Below are 17,187 nucleotides of genomic sequence, written 5' to 3' on the forward strand. Positions count from 1 at the left end.
CAAGTAACGACAAGTCTCTTGCGACGAGATGATCGATGCATGGAATCATGAATAATCGTGCATGCATGCATCAACGTGCGTCTTCTTGTGCACGATGGTGTGCACAGATCGCACCTAAGCTAGTCGATTTCTAGGGACTGTTTGGAACCTTTAAATAATAGGTTGGTTGAACCTACAAGTTTCCCATAATGTCCTCGAGACCAAGTGAAAGGGAAATAGGCTTTAAGTCATTTCTATATTGATTTTGGTGTTTGATAATCATCACAGCATTATAGACTAACTAGTTTGCTAAGTGAATGGTTATAGGTTCATAAGAACATGAATAGATGATTCGGAGTAAAAAAACAGCTCAAAACTAAGATAGACAAGGCACATTTTGAAAAAGATGAACTATGAGTATTTCAAGCACTTGGATAGGTTCTAAATAGCCCTAAGAACATATTTGAGCACCTTAGAGAAGCCAAAAAGATCAGACATTAAATTTGGTGTTCTGGAGCCAAGCTTGAGCTAGAATGAGAATATGAGTTGAAGTGTTTAAAAAGATGAAGAATTGTGATTTAGACCAGTTGGGCGGACCCTAGATATGTTTGTATAAGATATAGGAATGCTCAAGCATGTAGCCAAATAGTGACAAGGAAGAAAATCCCAAAATGGACTTAACAGTGCTATTCTGTGTAGCACCAGACCAGTTACGAGAGACCAAGTTTTCAGGGCTTTGAAGACTTGTCGCACCAGACCAATTCAGTGTGCAATGGACGGGTCACTGGACCGATTACGCAGAGATAATGTTTTTGGATGCGAAACCGTCGGTGCACCATACCTCACATACACCCAATGGTTGAATGAGTTTGCCCAACGGTCGTATGGTGTAGCGCCGACACAGCAGGTTCGGTGGTACACTGGATCATTCTGGTGTGCTTGGCAAGCCGGTATCTAGTTTGGAATTGTTAATGAAACTGCAGGTGTGGCAGAGGTCCGGTGCACCATTCGGTGGTGCACCGAACCATCCTGATGTGTCTGGCAAGCTGGCATCTTGTTTGGAATTGTTAATGAAACTACAGGTGTGGCAGAGGACCGGTGCACCGTTCGGTGGTGCACCGGACCATTCTGGTGTGTCTGGCAAGTTGGCATCTGGTTTGGAATTGTTAATGAAAATGCGGGTGTGGCAAAGGGCTGGTGCACCGTTCGGTGGTGCACCGGGCTATTCCGGTGTGCCTGGCGAGCTGGCATCTGGTTTGGAATTGTTAATGAAACTGCATGTGTCCGATGCACCGTTCGGTGGTGCACCGAACCATTCCGGTGTGCCTGGCAAACTGGCATCTGGTTTGGAATTGTTAATGAAACTGCAGGTGTGGCAGAGGACCGGTGCACCGTTCGGTGGTGCACCGAACCATTCCGGTGTATCTGGCAAGTTGGCATCTGGTTTGGAATTGTTAATGAAACTGCGGGTGTGGCAGAGGGTCGGTGCACCGGACTATTCCGGTGTGCCTGGCAAGCTGGCATCTGGTTTGGAATTGTTGATGAAACTGCATGTGTCCGATGCACCGTTCGGTGGTGCACCAAACCATTCCGGTGTGCGTGGCAAGCTGGCATCTGGTTTGGAATTGTTAATGAAATTGCAGGTGTGACAGAGGTTTGGTGTGCACCGGACTAGACACAGTAGGAGGTATGATGCACCCGAGTTCAGGTTAGTTTTTGGACCTTTGTTTCAACGACTATTTAGGTAGTTGTGGTCTATAGATGCACCTTCAGCCAATCCATTCAATACACAAGAGCTAAGTAGTAACTCTAATACCCTAGAGCAACACTCCCAAAGAGATCAAGCCTTCCAAGTGCCATAAAAGAGTGAATTGAGCAAAGAGTGTGTGTTGTGTTATGGTGACCATTGAGCTTGGAGTTGTGACGAGTCTCCACGAACAGAGTACCTAAATAAGCCCATTATCTATGGTGTCCCAACAAGGGCAAAGGGCGATTATCTGCTTCATCCTTCACCTATAAAAACAGATATTATATTCCTTAAAATGCTTAAATTAACCATCTATGAGGGTACGTGTGGAAATACTGTGGTTTCTAATAAACTGGTTTCTATCCCTAGTTTTTAGAAACTGTTTTAGGGAAAGAAAAAAAACTAGGTGTGCGTGTTTGAAACATAGTTTATTGAAAAAAACAATTTCTATGTTTTTTGATACACAAAGACAAGTCTACTCTTACTTTAGAGTAAGTAATTTAGTTATTCCTTCATTTCTCTTTGCTACCAATTTGAAATATAGCTTGAACTCGTATTTTTGAACTAAAATTTTTAAATAATAACTAAACTTTTAATCCATGTAGTGTGCTGGCATCGAGGGCATCGCATGCGTAAGCCTGAGACTGGCTACAACGGTTCACTTCACGCTAATACTGTAGCAAATGTAAAGGCTATAGAATCCCCCTATAGTGTTCAGCGGTTCCCTCTCTACCTCCCTCTACGCAACCGGAATACTCTCTCTCCCTCTAGATTTGAGGAGCCGCTATCTCTGTTCGCCACCGCCCACCAACGCTCACAGGTATTTGTTTGTGCAACAGCCGGCCGAATATTTGAATAGAAATGTATATAATATTGGTGTGGTGGGGTTATAGATGTCCAATAAGCACGAGGCCCACGAGCCTGGCACGAAGCCCGCTGTTTGGGCACGGTCCGAGCCCGGCACGACCCGGTTCTATGCGGGGCGGGGGCTGGCCCGGCACGAATAAGCGGGCCGGGCTCGGACAGGAAACTAGGCACGGTGGGCAAGCCTGGCACGGCCCGTTTACCCCTAAGCCCGTTAAGCCCATTTTTTTGCACTAAAACATGCTTACCGGCCCGTTTAGCCCGTTTTTCGGTCCGCTTTTTTCGTGCTAAACAGACTGGCCCGACCCGTTTAGGCCCGCTGCGGGTCGGGCTCGGACAGGATCGAGCCCGCGGGCTTAGACGACCCGGCCCGGTTTTTTAACCGTGCCTAGCGGGTCGGGTCCAAAACGGGTCGGGCTTCACCGGGCCCGGGCTGGACCGGGTCGGGCCGCCCATTTGGCCATATCTAGGTGGGGTATAGAGGTTTGAGGCTGCCCCCAGCCATGCACTGGGAAGGGCACGCTAAAGTTTTAGCGTAAGGCAATACGCTGCAGCGGGAATTGAAAACGGCACTGGAAACTGCATGCACCGCGGCGGTACGCCACTCCTAGCGCTCGTACGGTGCTGCTCTATCCACTGTGCACGAGGACGGCAGCCGATGCCGCGCCCGCCTGGTTGGACCACGTGGAGGACGTGTAGTGTGTTCCCAGGGATAGGGTTAGATATAGAGTAAATATGAGTGCGAAGAATTGTGGTATAGAGTAAAGAATCTCGCTGACCAGGATAGAATATTCTTTTTAGAGTAAAAATTTAGGGTTGTATGAGTGTGGATAGCCTGATATAGGTGGAACCACTGTAGAACGTGGAGATATAGGGGGAAGAGAAAGATGACGTGGCACGTGAGTGGGATATAGGGGGAAATTTAGGGGGAACCGCGGAACACAGTATGATGAAAATCACAGTAACTTACAGCAAACCAACTAAACACAGTACATAACTTGTTGGACAAAAAAAAAGGTAGACTAGATTCTTCGTTTCATATAAACTAAAAATCCAATTTCTAAAAACCGAAACATTCATGTTTGGAAGTGACCCGATTTCTAAAAACCGGGCGTGCTTCCAAACAGCTCAGAAGGGGTGAAATATTACTTAGGTGCTGAGTCAACGAATAATAGAAAAAAGTTTTACATAACTCTGTAACTTTAATTGTATTTTCTTGACTATGGAACCCGATATTATTGCCTTAAACATTAAATATCGTTCGAGTGACTAATAGATAATTTTGTAGTGCTGTTTTAATATAGTGTCAAATCATATTGGTATGAGTACGCAGATGCATTTGTTACCATCATCTCGCTACTCTTCCTATGCAGGTCCGTTGCTACCTCCCTGTACACCTGTCGATAACTTTCTTTGAGCTCACGCACCTCGTCTACTACAGCTATTGCTATTTGGCTGGCCCCTCCCATATCCTCATTCCCTCTCGTGTCAGCTGGCGACTTTACTGCATGCGTACCGCGCGTGCATGTATACTATGTATCAACGTGTGTGCACATATGAATAACCATGCCAGATGTATATGTCTGTATTTAATTTTGTACGAGCTACAGGACTGTCTACATCCTAGCTACGGGTAGGAAGGAACATTATAAATATACGGAGTACAGTATAATATAATACTAAGTGCTTAGAAGTGAAGGTCAGACATCAGATTGCCGCCTCCTGCTCGATCTGCAGCCTCATCTGCCTGTTGAACCGCGCGATGAAATCCTCCACCCTCCTGTTCAGCTCCTCGTCGCTCAGTTGCCAGTAGTAGTCGCTCTCCCTCTCCTCTGCCGCCGACTTGCTCGCATCCGTGGCTGACCGCCGGAGTCTCCCGCCGCCGCCCTTGCCGTGTCGTGGCAGCTCGTCCGGTGCACGCGGCCACTCCTGATTGGCTGCTTCCTCCTGGTCGGGGAGGCTCTTGCTTGTCACGAGCTTTGGCGCCCATGGTTCTGTCTCTGTCTCTGGCGGTTCAGCTAACACTCTGTCGTCGGAAGCCTGCAGGACCGGGCTAGCTATTTCTCCTCCTCCTACTTCTACTACTTCTTCTTCTCCTTGGCCTTCCACCACCATCATCACGGCGGTGTTGTTCTTGTCGTCGGTGTTTCGCTCCATCGCCGCCTCGTGTCGCTCACCTCGCTGCCGCACAAGCGCCGAAACAAGCATATGATGGTTCGGCTGCAGGTCAAGAAGGTCCACGGGGTTGCTGTCGGCCACCACCTCTTCTTGGACGCTTCGGCCTTTCATAGTCGTCACCACCACGGCTGCTTCATCGTTGACCGCCGCGAAAGGAACCGGAGAAGAGACGTGCCCGTCGTCGCGCTCCTCGTCACGAGGAGGATCGTCATCGTCGTCGTTGGAGGAGCCGAAGAAGAGCGTGCCGGCGTCGTCGGCGGTGGCGACGATGGCAGCGATGACGCAGTTGGACATGAGGAACCAGAAGGCGGTGTCCCCCGCCAGGGCGGCCGGCGGCGGCCGCAGCAGCGACACGTACAGCAGCGGCAGCGAGGCCACCAGCGCGGAGACGGAGACCCTGGCGATGGCCTGCCGGTGGCGCCGCGGCAGCGTGCCCACCACACCAAGCATCGCGCGCACTTTGGTACTAGCTAGTGCCACGAGACCACGATCTGTGTGGCAATGGCTCGGCCTCTGGGCGGGCTCTGCTGGGTGGTGGGTGCTCTGACGATCCTGTTGCACTCCCGAGTGCAGAGGCGGATCCAAGGGTGGGGCAAAGGGGGCCATGGCCCCACCTCAATTTTTGTATGCTATTATACCTAGATTTAGATATATATCAAAATAAAAAACTTTTATATAGTAGGTACAACCAAATCTAATGAAACCTAGTTTTAATCTAATTTTTTCTCGACAGTCCATTGCTCAGCCCGCTCTCCATACAAGTAGTTTGATTCCTTCCTAGCGGCTAGCTACTCGACCTACTCGTAGCTCGATCGCTCCTTCGATCATGACTGGATCGTTAGTGGGTGACCAGACCCGTCCGCTACTAGTATCACCTTGTCTTCTCGTCACTCGTTAGTTTATCGCGTTGTCGGGATCCCACACGCAGCGCCACTACTTTGTCTCCTATTCCACATCCGGTGGGCAAGCTATTGGTGGGATCCTGCCTTGGCACCATGGTGTCACCACCATCTGCCCTCACTATGCCACCAGGGTCCCACCACGTCGTCGCAATGCAACAATTGTTGTCGCTTGCCACTGCCTACAGCCGCTTGCCCTCGCATGTTGCTGCCTCATCATCGACATCTTAAGGCAGACTCACCACAATGACGCGTCGATGTGACTGCTTCACCCGTCTTTCTGTAGGGTGGCCATAATGGTTTTCTGATATTCATATTATTTTAGAACGCTCCTAGTATTATCATCTGACCTTGTTATTATCATTAAACTATTTTTATCTAGTCGTCTAGTATTATGGTTTGTCTCTTATGGTGTCGCCTCACCTAAAATTTTGTTCTGCGTCCGCCACTGCCCGAGTGGCTCGAGCTGAGTGTGCGTCTGGTAGTGGTAGCTAGCACAGGTACCTGTCCCTTGGCTTTTATAGTAGGAGTAGCACACTGTTAGGAGTAGGAGTTGCTAGGCAGCGTCCGTCCATGCATGATGCCATTTTGTTTTGCTTAAGATGGAATATACAGTGGCGTGATGGCTTTGTCGTCGTCGTGTCTTGGGCCCGTTTAAATAATGATGACGACTAATAATAGCACTGCATCTGGAGAGCGGCCGTGGCCCTTGCATGAGCCGTGTGCCATGGTCCATGGAGCTTGGAGCAGAAGGCAGGGTGGGCGCGCGTGCGACCTGCGGACGCACGAGGGCACCCGACCCGCGCGCATGCGACCGCGGCGGGGCCTGCCACAAACGGCTCGCCTGTTGTGATCTACTCCGTACTAGGTGCTGGTCCCATGGCCATGGGTGCATGTTAAGCTAGCTGCTAGCATGTTGTAGTTTGTGTGGTTTAGATGCTACTGTAGAAGACAAGAATTTTCAAGCGTTTTAGCTTCGTTACACCACGTTGACTTCGAATGAACTGAACAGTGCAACGTTTCTCACACTGATTTGGTGCTAGTATTCAGTATTGATTGAGTCCACATCATGCAGGAAACGAACCCTGCTACAAGCCAAAACACCTCAGCCCATCTGGCCCTGCTGTACGTGTACTTGACCATCAAGCCTTGGTTCTCAAAAAAGATACGGAGTACTACTACAATAGCGTAGCGGGGGAGATCGAGCTTGACATCACTCTCACAATTTAAGTGTTCGCTCAGTCCCCGAATAACTCTCGTTCTTGTTATTCTAAAAATAAATAAATATATGTAACCTTAACCACACATATAAAAGAATAGTGATAATATACATAATACTCCCTACGTCCCAAATTAAAATTCGTTTTACCTTTTTATTAGATTCATACAATAATTAATAGGAATAATTGGATCTATACCATTAAAAGATCCAAACTTTAGATATATACCATGGACCCCATATGTCATTGACTCATGTGGACCCACATGTAAGTGAGATAGTAATGGTATGGATCTAAAGTGGTGATCTTTTAATGGTATGGATCCAAATTTCCCTAATTAATATATATGTTGTATGAGTGTACACTTGTGTATAACTAAACGTAAATGTTATAGTGGGTGTACCAGATGGTGCGTCTCGTCAACCGGACGGGTAGTGCGGGCAAGTGCTTTCTCTAATTTGATAGATTTCAGGGCTTCAAATAATATATATATATATATATATATATATATATATATATATATATATTGTATATTAGGAGCTCTGGGCTTCCAATAACTAAAGGAAGCCCAGGCCAGACAGTGCAATCCGGTCGAGCCGGATCACATCCGGACGTCTATAAAACAGGACCCGGAGTGCTAGGGTTCAGTTTTTCACGTCCCATCTCGATTCATTAGCGACAGCGGTTGCCCGATAGCGCGCACGACGGTGGACCTCGGGCAGTGGCTCCCCGACCTCGACATACGGTGGCGGCGGTTCCCAGGCCGGCGGTGGCGGCCCCCCGACCCAGTGGGCGAGCGGCGGCAGCGCCCTTGTGCGGCGCCGACGATTCCCAGGCCGGTGGCCGCAACTCCATTTCCTCGACGCGCGGTGGCGGAGGTTCCTCGATCCGCAGCGGTGCCCTTGTGCGGGCAAGCGGCGGCGTCCCCGAAACCCCGAGGAGGCGGCACTTCCAAGGCCGGCGAGCAAGCGACGCCCGTCGACGTGCGAGTAGCGACGGTGACGCATGAGGCCGATGTTCGAGCGAGCGACGTCACGGAAGGCGCGAGATGCGCGCAGCGATGATCACACGTGACATCTTCCGATCCGGTGCAGTTTTCTTTTCGATTATTGTGTTATATACCTACCACATGTATTATTTACGCAAAAAAACTGTACGATTTTATGCTTAAACATGCAGTTCGTATATCAGTTTATTGCATGCACATTGAAAAGACAATTCCTTGATTTATGATGTTCGTAATTTGCGCGCATGCAATGGAAGCTCCCACGATTTTTGCCATAATTTTTAAATCTGTATAAAAATAGAAACTGCATGCATGCGGCTGCCATGTTTTCGGATTTGTCATAAAAATAGGATAGTAATAACAAATTACTAGAGCTATGAACCTCTCACATTGACTCGGTATTTACGCTTATAATTGAGGGATTTTATGCTCAAAAGTTAAGGTTTTTACGCTCCACCGGAGATGCGTCCACCAGTGAACAACATGCCAGATTTTCTACACAGTATACCGAATTGCATAATTATCTACAAAGTTTGGCATATTTAGTATCAGTATATATCATAAAATGGTCATAACGAGTCTAGCTGCATGGCTGTTGCAACGATCCTAAATTTATGGAGAAAATAAAGCATTTAACATAGAAACCGCCACACATATCTTTCCTAAATTTACGCGCATGCAAAGGAACGTGTTTGACTCATGCATGCATTTTGTCATAATTTTTGGATCTGTATAACCGCATGCATGCGGCTGCCATATTTTTCGGATCTGCCATAAAAATAGGATCGTAATAACAACCTACTAGAGCTATAAACCTCTCATATTGGCTCGGTATTTACGCTTATAATTGAAGAATTTTATGCTCAAAACTTAAGGTTATTACGCTCCAACCCGGAGATGCGTCCACCAGTGAACAACATGCCATATTTTTTACGCAGTGTAACGAATTGCATAAATAGCTACATCATGTAGTATAATTTGTATCAATATATATCATAAAATAGATCTAATGTGTTTAGCTGCATGGATGTTAGAGGGATCCTATATTTATGAAGGAAATAAAACATTAAATACGATTTTTTTGTTTCTATGCGTGTAATTCATTTCCTTTCATTGCGCATTATTTTCATCATAAATTCGTGTGCACGCAGGTGGTAACATATTTTTATGCAGTATACTGAATTGCATAATTATCTACACAGGGTAGCATATTTAGTAGCAGTATATATCATAAAATGGTCCTTACGAGTCTAGTTGCATGGCTGTTGCAGCGATCCTAAATTTATGGAGGAAATAAAACATTTAAAAATAGAAACCGCCACACATATCTTTTCTAAATTTATGCGCATGCAAGGGACGTGTTTGACTCATGCATGCATTCCTTTTTTGCGCGCACAGACGTGAGCGCGGTTGGTGCAACCGACAGCCTGGTCTAGTCGGTGCGCTGGGTTGAACCAGGTTGCAGGAATGATCGACCTGGGCTTCCTTTAACTAGGAAGCACATGGCTCCCGTTATACCTATCCTATATATATATTCATAATTATCCATATGAATATAGACATAAAAAATCTAAAGTTAAAACAACTACTCACTCCGTTTCTTTTTATTAGTCGCTGGGAATTTTGCACTATCCAGCGACTAATAAAAAGAAATGGAGGGAGTACTATTTTAGGACGGAGATAGTATATAATTATTATTGTTAGATAGATCTTAAATACATTTATGTAAAAAATTCTTATTTAAAATAAAATGATTGCTAATATTTTTTTGTAAATCTAACTAAATTTAAAAAGATTTGATCAATACGTTTTCATAGCGACAGGCAGAGGAAGTACCTGTCCGGGACAGCTCACAGCTGCGAGCGAGCCCTTGGCAGACAATCAGAGCCTTATACGGTTCAATCAATCGGCCGCACTGATGGGCGCTCGGGGTGCACCACTTGGCACGCAGCGGAGACAACACACGCTCTGTTCTGTTGCCCCGTCTGACGAATCATGCTACGAGAGTGACTGAATCGAAAACACCGGGCTTCACTCTCCAGCGAAGCTCTAGGAAATGATTGTGCCAAAATGATTGCTAGACAGCTAAGGGCGTGACTAATCAGTCTTGTAAATGTACGAGATGGACGTGGTTAAGGCTAAATTAGTGTAATAATATTTCATTTGGCATCTATGTAACATATCTTAACGGTTAACGCGCATGTTACTGTGTGTTGTCCCAGTGCTTTGTCGTCATCTAAAGTTCTAACCCGCTCAACAAAACATCATCAGGCACATGATCCGTACAGACGGTTTGCCGCAGTTTTTATTAAGAGAGGGAGAAAAAAAAACAAATCAGGTGTTGGCTCTGTTTTCGAATGGAAGTGACTATGCTGAAAAAAACCACACAAGTGCGTCTTTTATTGACATTCCAATTTGATGGAAAATATGCATCACATCATCATCATCATCGTGTACTCAGTGTTTCCAGCAATGGCCAGGAAATATCAGTTAAATACAGTGCACGAAAACATGGGCTGAAGAACAGCTTTGCTTCGGGTCACTGTTGATTGTATCATGGTGGAGACTTTTGTGCGCATCGAAGTTACCATAGCTTCCAATCGAGCATCATATTTCTTTTGTCCTTTCTTGTGAGATGAAATCATTGATCCATCCTTCAATCAGGAAGAAGAATGAATAGTAAAATACGTCCTTCACTTCACAATGATACTCGATTCGTCAATAAACAATAGTCGTGCTTAAGACCATGACTCCACACACACACAAAAAGAGAGAGAGAGGGAGAGAGAGAGAGAGAGATGGGACGACAACTACTTGTCCATTGAACCCTCATCTAACGGCCCATATTGTTGATTGAGATGGATCCATGCCACTGTTTCTCGACTGAAGTGTATTTTTCCAATCTTCAACTTCCACGGCGGTTTGATTTTTAACTCTGAACTATGAAACTAATTAATTGACATCCTCCAACTGCCAAAGCCGAACAAATTTAGCCATTTAATTGGTTTCAAAGTTAGGGTTTTTTTTATATATTTTATTAAATAATAAAAATATATCCGAACACATAAAATTCATATCTTATTTATTTTAAATCAAAAAATATGAAACTAATATCATTATTTTCTAAAGATGTTTTATATATATATATGTGTGTGTGTGTGTGTGTGTTGGTACTCTATCTAGATTTATTTTATATTAAATAAACGCTCCTATGGACCTGTTTGCAAATTCTAGGGACTTGTTTCTGAGAAACAGGAACTTCTACATAGTTTTACTTATGAACACAAGGGCTTCACTGTAAATTTAAGTGACTAGGACAATCGGTTTCATTATAGAAGACTCCAGGGTTAAAACTATAAAACAAATAAGGACTACCTCGTAATTATTGTGGGACTACCTATGACTGTGGGTTCATTCTACGAAACTCCAGGGTCTCTTTAGAAACTGCTCTGCGTAAGTGGATGCGTCCTGAGCCCTTTGATCACCGATATCCTGTTTCTAATCTTAGCCATTGATTCACTGATCGGTGGTCATTAGCCCTCCTTCTTCCTTCCGGCAACCGGCCACTGCAGCGTACACTACTCTGCGACGGCACAGCTGGATGCCCGATTTGTGCGATGGCCTCGCGAGAGCACGCCTGCTTTAGCCGTGGAACGATCGCGTTCGCTCGTGCAGTGACAGTGCAGAGCTACAGCGCCACACGCGGGCTCTACTGTTCGATCGCCAGGGCAGCGGGCGGAAGGCCTGCCTTGGCCTTGCCCTGCATCTGTAATCTGTATGGTGTCTGCACCCCACTAGCACCACCGCACCGCAATGGCCGACCACCACTGTTTGGCCTGCGCCCTGGCCCCTGGCAGAACCTGACCCTGGCTGTCATGCGCTGCCTGCTCCCCTCGACCTCGCCCTCGCCTCCGCTTCCCACGCCTTTCCACTCACACATCTTTGACCGGACGACGAGAGGGCACAGTGGCAGTGCCGGGCGTCCGTCCGTGTCCGTCCATGCGGTACTGGAGCGCCACAGTCGGCTTGGTCGTCTGTCTCTCGCTCGCTCAACTCGACGCGTGCTACGGCCCCACCCCAGGTTTTGCTGCACCGGCAGACTGGCGGCAACACCCATCAGCATCAGCATGCACGGGTCACGACTCACGACTCACGACGACCAGTCGCGCATGTGCATCGCACGGCTACACAGTATGAACACAGGCCTGGTGTGTGTGGTGTGGCGGGGCCAGTATCGGCAGGGCCGGAGCTAGGGGTGGTCGAGCCGGACGACCGCCCATGCCCCTAAAATGTTGGCCCCCATTCAAGTATAAATTTATCAGCTTAAACAAACAATATTAGTTTTGTTAGTTTACCGGTCCAAATACGTAAGCGAAGCTACGATTACGTTCACATCTCTCTATTATATTAAAGCGTCAGTTTTTTAGTTCCACAATTTAGCTTTAAACTCACATTTACACGCACTTAGCCAATAGAACGCACATATCTCTATGATTTAGATTCTATACTTGATCATAAATAGAAACCGTAGCAATGTACGAATACTTTACTAGTATACGGTATACACCATTTTCTATTTACCAGGTGTCCTAATTCCCGCCAAGTAATTAGGGTTATATGAGAGCCAAGTTACGATTACGTTCACGTATACGGTTATATCATGTCATTAAGATTGAAAAAGTATCCATCAATATTAATAACATACTCAATGTCTTTGAACCAAAGAATGTTCGAAAAAACTTTATAATATGATCCAATGTACCAAGTAGATTTTTATTATTTTACTTAATAATATTTTTAAACTTTTCAACATATGTGTATAATTATATGTATGTATGTATGCATGCATGCATGTATGTGGGTTAAAAGGGTCTACTTATAAGTTTTCTCCTAGGGCCCCTGAAATCTCAAAAACGGCCCTGCGTATCGGCATCGCTCGGGCTAACAACCAACATCGCCATCCGCCTGTACGGTTTGGGATGGTAATGAATGATGATTCAAATGTTTTTCATGATAACCTAAAGTTTTTAATTAATTTTAGTTTAAAAATAAATAAAAATATAGTCCGTTTGTGATCCAATTCGGTCCTTAAATTTTATAGATTTTCCATTAGCACCCTTAAGGCAAGTGCAATCGCTCCGGCTCTCTATTTGTGACCGACTGACCGTGCTGGTCGGGTCGGTTAAATTAATTAGTCTTATGGAAAATATTAGCTACATTAATGTCTCTAGGAAAAAAATATTATGAAAATAAATTCAGCATTCTATCTAATAATTATACACTTAAAATATTATTGTTTTCACCTGTATTTATAGTCAAAGTTAAATATTATTTATTTCTCCGTGAGCGACAACGGGTCTGTTTGGTTCGGTTTTTTTCTGACCAACTTTTCTGAGAATCTGGCTGTGGGGAGAATCTGACTGTGTAGAGAATCTGAGTATCATTAGGATTACGTGCGGAGTAAGATAAATATGTCCATAGGACTCAAGATCTAGAAAGTGACGGATTTCTAATCAACCGATTTTGTGTTTATGTTGATTTTGAATGGTTTTTACCCAGATGAATTTTATAGAAGCTGACTAAAAGCTGAGCGTTTGGTAATTCGCATCAGCTTTTGGTGGCCAGAAGCTCCAAAAAGCAGAAACAAACATGGGCAACGATAGGACGGGGACAGCGCCAGCGTCTTCGAACTCGTTGTATCCTTCTATCGTACCGGGACCGGTAACGGTAACGCTACTGTACCGTGCCTCCCCAGCTCCATGCGCCCAAGTACGAACAAGACACAGGCGCCACAGTGTGGGCTGGGCCGCCACAGCCCCAAGGCCGTTGGCGTTCACGCCGTGTCCGCTTCCGCCCGCCCCCCCGGCCCCGCGTTTAATCCAAACGATTCAAACCTGCAACGCAACGCCACTTTGTCTGTGGTTCTGTTGCATTGCCCCCCCCCCCCCCCCCCCCCCCCCCACACCACACACACACACACACAGTACGGTGCATGGGCTCGTCCCTCGTGGCCCCCTGGGTCCAGTCCGACATGCAACACCTTCGTCTCGTGTGTCGTGTCTATCGCTTGTGCTTGTGCTGTTGTGCATGCGCAGACACGCACTCCTCCGTGTTCTTGGAGCTCATGGGTCAGTCCATTTGCTCGATCGGTCAGTGTTTCGTCACGCAAGATTTTTTTAATAGATTTTTTCATTCTATATCGTCTCTAGTCATCAATTCATCATATCGTATCAGCTCAGTCATAAAGCGCGGCCAGATCACCTGCTTCCGCATTACCCCACCCAGAATAGCAAGTACACTGTACACCAGCGCATGCGCCGTTCTCCAATGGCCGCCTCCTCCACTCTCTTCTCGCTCTCCCTCGCCCTCTTGCTCCACCTCCACGCCGCACCCGCGAGCTCGACGCCCACCGCGCTGCCAGTCGAAGCCAGAGAGGACGCGCCGACGCCGGAGCTGCCGGAGGCAGAGCTAGCGGCCATCTTTCAGGTGATGGCGGATCTTCTCGGCGACCCGACGTGGCCACAGCTCCACCCGCGGCCCTGCACCGATACGCCGTGGCCGGGTCTACAGTGTGAGCTTGCACCCGACGACGCGCGCGTGCTCCGTGCCACCCGCCTCCACCTGGGCCCCGACGTCGCCACCCCGTCCTGCAGGCCCGGGGCTAGACTCGACCCAGTCTCGCTGCGCGGCCTACCGCATCTCCGGACGCTCTCTATCTTCAGCTGCTTCGGCGCCGCCCAAGCCCCCGTCGAGCTGCCGCCCGTGCTATTCACGTCGTTGTCCTCGCTCGAGCAGATCGTGGTCAAGTCCAACCCCGGCCTCACCGGCCCCGTACCGGCGACGTTGGGCAGCCTGCGGAGCCTCCGCGTGCTCAGCCTCTCGCAGAACGGCTTCCGCGGCGGGATCCCCAGGGAGCTCGGCGGCCTCGCCGCGCTGCAGCAGCTCGACCTCAGCTACAACAACATCACCGGCGAGGTGCCTGTAACGAAATCTATCACGTATACGTGCCATGCATGTAACTAAACGTACGTACGTACACATTTTATTACCCCCTCGGCCCTCCAACCTCCATCACTGGCATTGCAGATCCCCGAGGAGATTGGTGCGATGTCGAGTCTGACGATCCTTGACCTGAGCTGGAACAGCATCGGCGGCGGCGTGCCGGCAACGCTGGGCAAGCTCCAGAGGCTGCAGAAGGCGGACCTGAGCTACAACCGCCTCGCCGGCCGCGTGCCGCCGGAGGCGGGGTCGCTGCGGGAGCTGGTGTTCCTGGACCTGAGCCACAACAGCCTCGCGGGCCCGCTGCCGAGCTCGCTGGCCGGCCTGTCCAGGCTGCAGTACCTGCTGCTGCAGGACAACCCCCTCGGCACGGCGGTGCCGGCGGTGGTCGGGTCGCTGCGGCGGCTGCAGGTGCTGGGCCTGTCCGGGTGCAACCTGACGGGGCCCATCCCGCGCGGCGCGTTCGCGGCGCTGGCCAGCCTCACGGCGCTGTCGCTGGACCGGAACCGGCTGGACGGGCCGATCCCGGCGAGCCTGGCCGCGCTGCCCCAACTGGGACAGCTCAACCTCAGCCAGAACCGGCTGGCCGGGGAGATCGCGCTGCCGGGGGAGTTTGTCGCGCGGCTCGGCAGGCGCCTCGACGTCCGGGGCAACGACGAGCTGTGCGTCGGCAGGGGCCTACAGGGTAGCGGCTATCTGGGAGCGCCCCCGTGCGTGGACAGCCACAACGGCGACGGATCGCCGGAAATATCAGGTGCTGCTGCGGCGGCCGTCGGCCTATTCGACGGGTCGGCGTGTCATCTTTTTGTGTCGTGTCTGGCGTTCGTGTTCCAGTTGCGATGTGACATGTAACTCCGGTCGCTTTCTCCGCCCGACTGCTGCGACGCGAGTTTTTTCCTGGCACGTTGACCGTTTTACGGCGTCCAGTGTTCGGCTGGTGCCATTATTCTCGTTGCCAAATGCCAACGCCCATCGAGTAACATGGCGGCCATACTCACGTCTTACCTCATTAGTGAGTTAATTAACTTTGTTTCAAGTTTCTTGAAATAATTTTTTTGTTAAAGATCTCTGTGACTGAACAAACCTTTCGGAAAAAAAATCCACCGTTAAATAGGAAGACATCTAATTTAATGAAGATAGACATAAAAGAGTTTTATTGAAGATGATAGAGTTTCATATGAATGGAACTATATATACACAACTTTCTAAATAAATGTTGACATCACAGTCTAAGAAATAATACAATAAAACTATCCATTGAAAATGACCTAAATGTTCACCGAATGTATTACTCCCCGTTCCAAAATATTAGTCTAAATCAGCTTTGATTTATCCAAAAAATGCTAATGTATGGCCTAATTTCACAAATAGTTGTTATCCAATTAGTTAACTAGCTTTAGATAATTTAAACTTATTTTTATCTTCAACTAGAAATTAGCTCTAATTAGTCCAATATGCTTTTAGTTTGTGAACAAATTTCTTTTAAAAACAACGAAGAAGTTTCTCCATTCTGAAAAGAATGTAATTCTCCAAACATAGTTAATGCAATGCCAACGTATTTCTGTATACACTAGGTAAATAAAAACCCTCTAGTTAGATCTAATGTTCTTCGATGACCGATCCCTCACTGTGATCCCTTAAAAGTTAATGACAAGGATTTTTACAGTTCGATCTTAGTTTGGCACACCCCTTATATCTATCAGTAGTTTTAGTCGGTGCTCAGTTCTGTCTCTGCCAAGCCAATTTATCATTAGTTTTGAAAACTTCCAGCAATTTGTTGCTTTACACACTGTTACTAACAAGTGGGACCCGCGGGACATCGTGGGACTGACTATGCAGTCTCTTATTTTGTTTGCGTTTGGATGATTGGAAGCCAAGAGAAGATAAGAGACTGTGTAGTGAGTCTCACTGCGTCCCCGTAGGGTCCCACATGTCTTTAGTGGTGCGCCAAGCAACGAAGTGCAAAACCGAAGACAAACTGAGCACCGGCTAAAACTAGTGGCAGATATGAGCGATGTGCCAAAACCAAGGTCAAAACTGTAAAAATCCCATGAACCAAAAGAAAATTAAAGTTGACCGTTAATGCTTCCAATAGGCAAGATGTTTGCATCCTTTATTGTTTTTATTCTCTTCTTATTAAAACGACACGATGCATTATTTGAGAAAAAATATTTCTAATAGTAAAAGATTAAGAACACTTAGAACATGTTTGAAAGCATCTAGTTTTTGCGAAACCAGTATGGAACTGAAGTGGTTCTAAACATAACTGAAAGGGAATTAGGCTTACACCTAATT

The 17,187-nt window shown here is 47.3% G+C and overlaps 1 protein-coding gene across 1 annotated transcript; it reads left to right on the plus strand.

Moving 5' to 3' along the window:
* The first annotated feature begins 14,175 nt into the window (after positions 1 to 14,175).
* LOC100381702 (receptor like protein 29) lies at positions 14,176 to 15,794 on the plus strand. The gene is made up of 2 exons (NM_001174512.1): positions 14,176 to 14,868; positions 14,980 to 15,794. Exons 1-2 carry the CDS (start codon positions 14,206 to 14,208, stop codon positions 15,742 to 15,744), a joined length of 1,428 nt encoding a protein of 475 aa, NP_001167983.1. The 5' UTR covers positions 14,176 to 14,205; the 3' UTR covers positions 15,745 to 15,794.
* Positions 15,795 to 17,187: the final 1,393 nt, after the last annotated feature.

The sequence above is a fragment of the Zea mays genome, chromosome 1 (assembly GCF_902167145.1).
Source record: "Zea mays cultivar B73 chromosome 1, Zm-B73-REFERENCE-NAM-5.0, whole genome shotgun sequence".
NCBI lineage: Eukaryota > Viridiplantae > Streptophyta > Magnoliopsida > Poales > Poaceae > Zea > Zea mays.

Bases quoted from the DNA above. Each gene is read 5' to 3' on its own strand.
- LOC100381702 (NM_001174512.1), top strand. From the start codon at position 14,206: ATGCGCCGTTCTCCAATGGCCGCCTCCTCCACTCTCTTCTCGCTCTCC. The intron at 14,869-14,979 runs GTGCCTGTAACG...CTGGCATTGCAG, and splicing joins ACAACAACATCACCGGCGAG to ATCCCCGAGGAGATTGGTGC.